The sequence below is a fragment of the Daktulosphaira vitifoliae genome, unplaced genomic scaffold (genome assembly GCF_025091365.1).
Source record: "Daktulosphaira vitifoliae isolate Bord-2020 unplaced genomic scaffold, ASM2509136v1 Scaffold_3, whole genome shotgun sequence".
Classification (NCBI taxonomy): Eukaryota; Metazoa; Arthropoda; class Insecta; order Hemiptera; family Phylloxeridae; genus Daktulosphaira; species Daktulosphaira vitifoliae.
The window spans coordinates 44,143,656-44,148,124 of record NW_026099574.1 but is presented as its reverse complement, the minus strand read 5'-3'; the positions used below and the strand labels follow the sequence as shown (position 1 = coordinate 44,148,124).

At 26.9% G+C, this 4,469-nt stretch overlaps 1 protein-coding gene across 1 annotated transcript; it reads left to right on the top strand.

Annotated features, from left to right (window-relative positions):
- On the top strand, positions 1-522 carry LOC126902186 (general transcription factor II-I repeat domain-containing protein 2-like). The gene has a single exon (XM_050679213.1). It carries the CDS (start codon positions 1-3, stop codon positions 520-522), a length of 522 nt encoding a protein of 173 aa, XP_050535170.1.
- The last annotated feature ends 3,947 nt before the right edge of the window (positions 523-4,469 follow it).

The window sequence follows — 4,469 nt, the reverse complement described above, 5'->3', positions numbered from 1 at the left end:
ATGGTTAAACGACCTCGTTTTTTAACTGATGTTCTCGGACATTTAAATATTCTCAATAAACGACTTCAAGGCGAAGGAAATTTATTTCCAGTACTTGTAGGTTTTATAAATTCTTTCATGTCTCGACTTAAATTTTTCGAAAGTAATTTGGGAATAGGAAATTTAGATCATTTTGTACGATTAAAATCTATTTATCTACCGACAGATATTCCTTTGACGATTTTTAAAAATCGTATTTCAACACTATTTGTTAGTTTTCAAAAAAGATTCAGTAGATTTAAAGAAAAAGAAGATTTAAATAACTTATTTATTAATCCATTTATCATATCGACAGACGATCTCCAAAAATATAACCCCAACATGCAATTGGAAATTATTGAACTTCAAAGTTCAGCAGTTTTAAAATGTAAATATAAAGAGTTGCCTGAGATTATAGAATTTTGGAAATGCGTATCAGAGAAAGATTTTCCAGAACTACATAGTCTAGCATTGAAATTAGTTTGTAGATTCGGCTCTACATAAATATATATGAAAAGTTTTTCTGGGATGACTTTTATCAAAAATAAGTACAGAACCAAACTAACAAATTCTCATTAAAAAAATTTAATGCCCATATCTTTAACTAAACTTCAACCAAATTACGAAGAGATCAAACTAATTCAACATTAAACTGTCATAAAAATAGTATTTACTTATATGAAAAAAATCTAAAATTTAAATTCATATTTTATAGAAATAAATAAATATTTTTTAAGGCACATTCTCAATTTTGTATTTATTATTTGGCACAATATACAAAAAAGCCACCTCTGAACTAGAGGCTAGAAATTTCGATTATTTGTTTTGTGCGCAACGTTTATCCGTTGCCGTATATACGCGTGCGTGCTTATTATGGCGTACATTTTTTCATAAACATAATATACTGAAAATGGAAAAAGTGAAACAATCCACTAGTGCGTGTTTTAGAAACTATGTGTCTGTATTTAAATCTGAAATATTATCTACTGATGGTTTTGTATCATTTTGCAAAGATTGTGAAATAAATATTAATTTTGAAAAAAAATTAAACGTAAGCCAACATATTCGAACTGAAAAACACGTTAAAAGTGCCAAACGCCAAAAGGATCAAGTTCAAAGGAAATCACAACAAATTTTAACCAATCAATCTACCAAATTAGATTTTAATAAGGATTTATTCGAAGCAATGGTGCTCGCGAACATACTGTTTAATAAACTTTCAAACATAATGTTTCATTCATTTTTAAAAAAATATACTGGTAAAAGTGTTCCATTTGAAGTTACTTTACGAAAAGGATAAATTGATATTTACAACCAAGTAATGAATAAAATGAAAATTGAATTTGAAAAAACCGGTGATATTGCTTTTCAATTTTCACATTAACACTACAGTACTGACACGGCACCGCCTTTTGCTCTAGGTTGGCGCTCAACCGTGTCTCTCGATATCAGCCGTCCAGCTATTAATATGACAATCGGTTGTCTCCCCGCTCTTGACACTGAGATAAGGCCGCTGCCGAATATGGATTACCGATATTGCGTTCTGTTGCGTTTCCGACGTACACCTTAACTGGTAACTCCGCTCTGATTCTGTTTCTTTGTGCCCTTTTCTGTTTTGTTTTTGGTTCGTTTTTATAACGTTGTTTCAACATCTGTTACCGTGACCGTTATTTTTAACGCCTTATCCGGATACTTTTAGCCCAAATTTGTGCAGTGTAATAAGGGTTATTTAAAACCCACTAGAGCGATCTAATTATATCTATATATATTATTGATATTTATTTGCCGGGTACGTTTCTGTGCACTTTCAATTGTATATTGGATACGCGTCAGTACTAAATGAAGAAATACATTACATTACAAATACACTACATTAAATAATATTATAAAGTAAATTAAAATATTGGTATTAAAATATTATAATCTAGTTATTAATATAATAAGAGAGTTAAATATAATATATATTATTTTACGTGGTATATGCAAATTATTTAATAAAAATATTTTTTTCTATAATTTATAATTAGATATAAATAATTAATAATAAAAAAACTATTATACTAACTAAATAAAGTAGTTATTATAATTTTCATAAAATTCTTCACATTCTTGTATAAATGAAATCGTCGTTTCGAGATCCCAAATAGGCATAGAGTCTGCTGATATAAACATCCATCGGGCTAATCTCATTTCACATGCAACACACTTCAATCTTTTATAATTTTTAAAAGACGACAAGTTCTTGATACAGTTTTTACCCCGAAATAAATATTAACAGATCTACTATCCTATGTGGAGAATTTGTGTAACATTCCTCATTGCAACACTAAAATGTATTTTCTCTTGAATCGTGGTAAAATGCATATGCGATATTCCATGCGTCATATTCCGATAAAAAAACCATATGCGGTATTGAATATCATGTTGTAATTTTTTATAAATTTCATGTTCTGTAATAGGGCAATGAAATTCTATTTCATTGTATATATATATAGAACCTTCAATAAACCAAAATCATAATTATCTAAAGTACCCATTATTAATAAACACAAATTCACTAATTAGTATTATTAAATTTTAAATTTTAACGTTAAGAATCATGTACAATTTTATGTTTAAGTATGCGTATATAGACAAAGGAGGTGCGCATTTTACACTATCTCAACAATAAATTCAACAGATGTATGAATTTATTTTATAAATTTCATCTCTTATAATACACCACTGGGATTTTAATTCATTGTATACATATAGAAGACGCAATAAAAACACAATCATATTTTTTTAATATTTTCATTATAAACAAATACTAATTTACTAATTTCTATTATATCAGTATTATTAAGTGTGGAACGGGCTTTTTAACGTTAAATATATCATATTTTCAAGTTTTCAAAATGATTATTACATGCAGGAGGAAGAAATATAACTCAAATAATATAATTTGCTAAACCATAAATTAGTATCCGTTATCATGTTTCCTATACTGTTAATTCACAATATTTAAATATCATAATCTACTTGTCAATATAATATAAGAGGTAAATTAATTATATATTATAATATATGATAAGAGTGTTTCCATAATCTGTTATCAAAATTACAACATATAACACCATTCTATGCATATAATTTCTCTTATCTGTTATTGATAGGGAATGTGGCAGAACCTCAATGAGGCACCCTAAAAAACCATGGAGCCACCTCACAGAGGTGTCCCCACAAACAAACATCATCAATTGATATAGTAACGCGATAGTAGCAAATCTTAATATTATATAAGATATACTAGATTACATAAATTGGTCTACTGTAGTAAGAATGTTAAATAAAACCAATAAAAATATTTCGGTAAATTTTTAACCAAGTAAAAATAAATCTCATCACTTTTTGGAATTCAAAAATAAATAATGATTGCATCACCAAAAAAAAAAAAACAAGTCAGTTATTTTATTATTAACTACATTAATAAATTATGAAACAAAAATATCAGAAGTTATACACTTTTAGAAATCACAATACGAGGAGTAGACACGGTTGGCCAAATGTATGGAAATTACTCAGTATCCAGTAGAACATGCTGTCAATATTTTTTCAATTTCTCAACATCGCCGGTATTAATTCAAACATATTATACAACAATATACACATCGAAAATAAAACTCAGCAGTCATTTCTAAAATCATTTTCATTGATGTTGAAAGATCACGGATGATAAATCTTTTTGCTTACATAAAATTGTTTTTATCAAAACATAAAATAATAAAAGATTTTAAGTCAAAATTTATATGCTAAAAATATTATTATATACGTATGTCTAAGTCCGTATTCAAAATATTACAATTTTATAAAAAATTAAAGATATATATTACATTCAATATATTATATTACTATAGCAACAAAGTATATTTAAAATATATACAAATATTTGTTGTAATTCTATTTAATAGAGTAATAAGATATTACCTAAAATGTTAAACACGAAATCTTCCAAAAATAGACACGTATGTACAAAACAAGAAAAAATTAAAAAACTTATTGATATCAAAGACTTCCCACTTATACATCAAAATTTTATTTATAAAACCCACGAAACTAGAATGCTTTTTCTCAATAACCAGGTAATAGAGCTTCAAAATTTTAAGTATCAAACAGAAAATAACCATAGACAATTTTTAGTTCCAAATATAAAAGATTTCGGGAAAAATATTTCAAAAGATTTTTCTACCCCAAATGGTCCAAAATATTTAAAAAACTCCATTATAAATGTTGCCAAAGATACTGAAATTGGTAATATGATTTGTCAACTAACATTATTGAAGTCAAATAAAACAATATCTAAGGGTTCTTTGTCGGCTAAAAATTTTGATCACAGATATAATCATATAATAAATATGTTGACTTCACCCATTTGGATAAATAAAGACCATTCCAGGTATGATGTATATTTA

Excerpts from the sequence above, each read along its gene's own strand:
- LOC126902186 (XM_050679213.1), top strand. The coding sequence starts at position 1 with ATGGTTAAACGACCTCGTTTTTTAACTGATGTTCTCGGACATTTAAAT.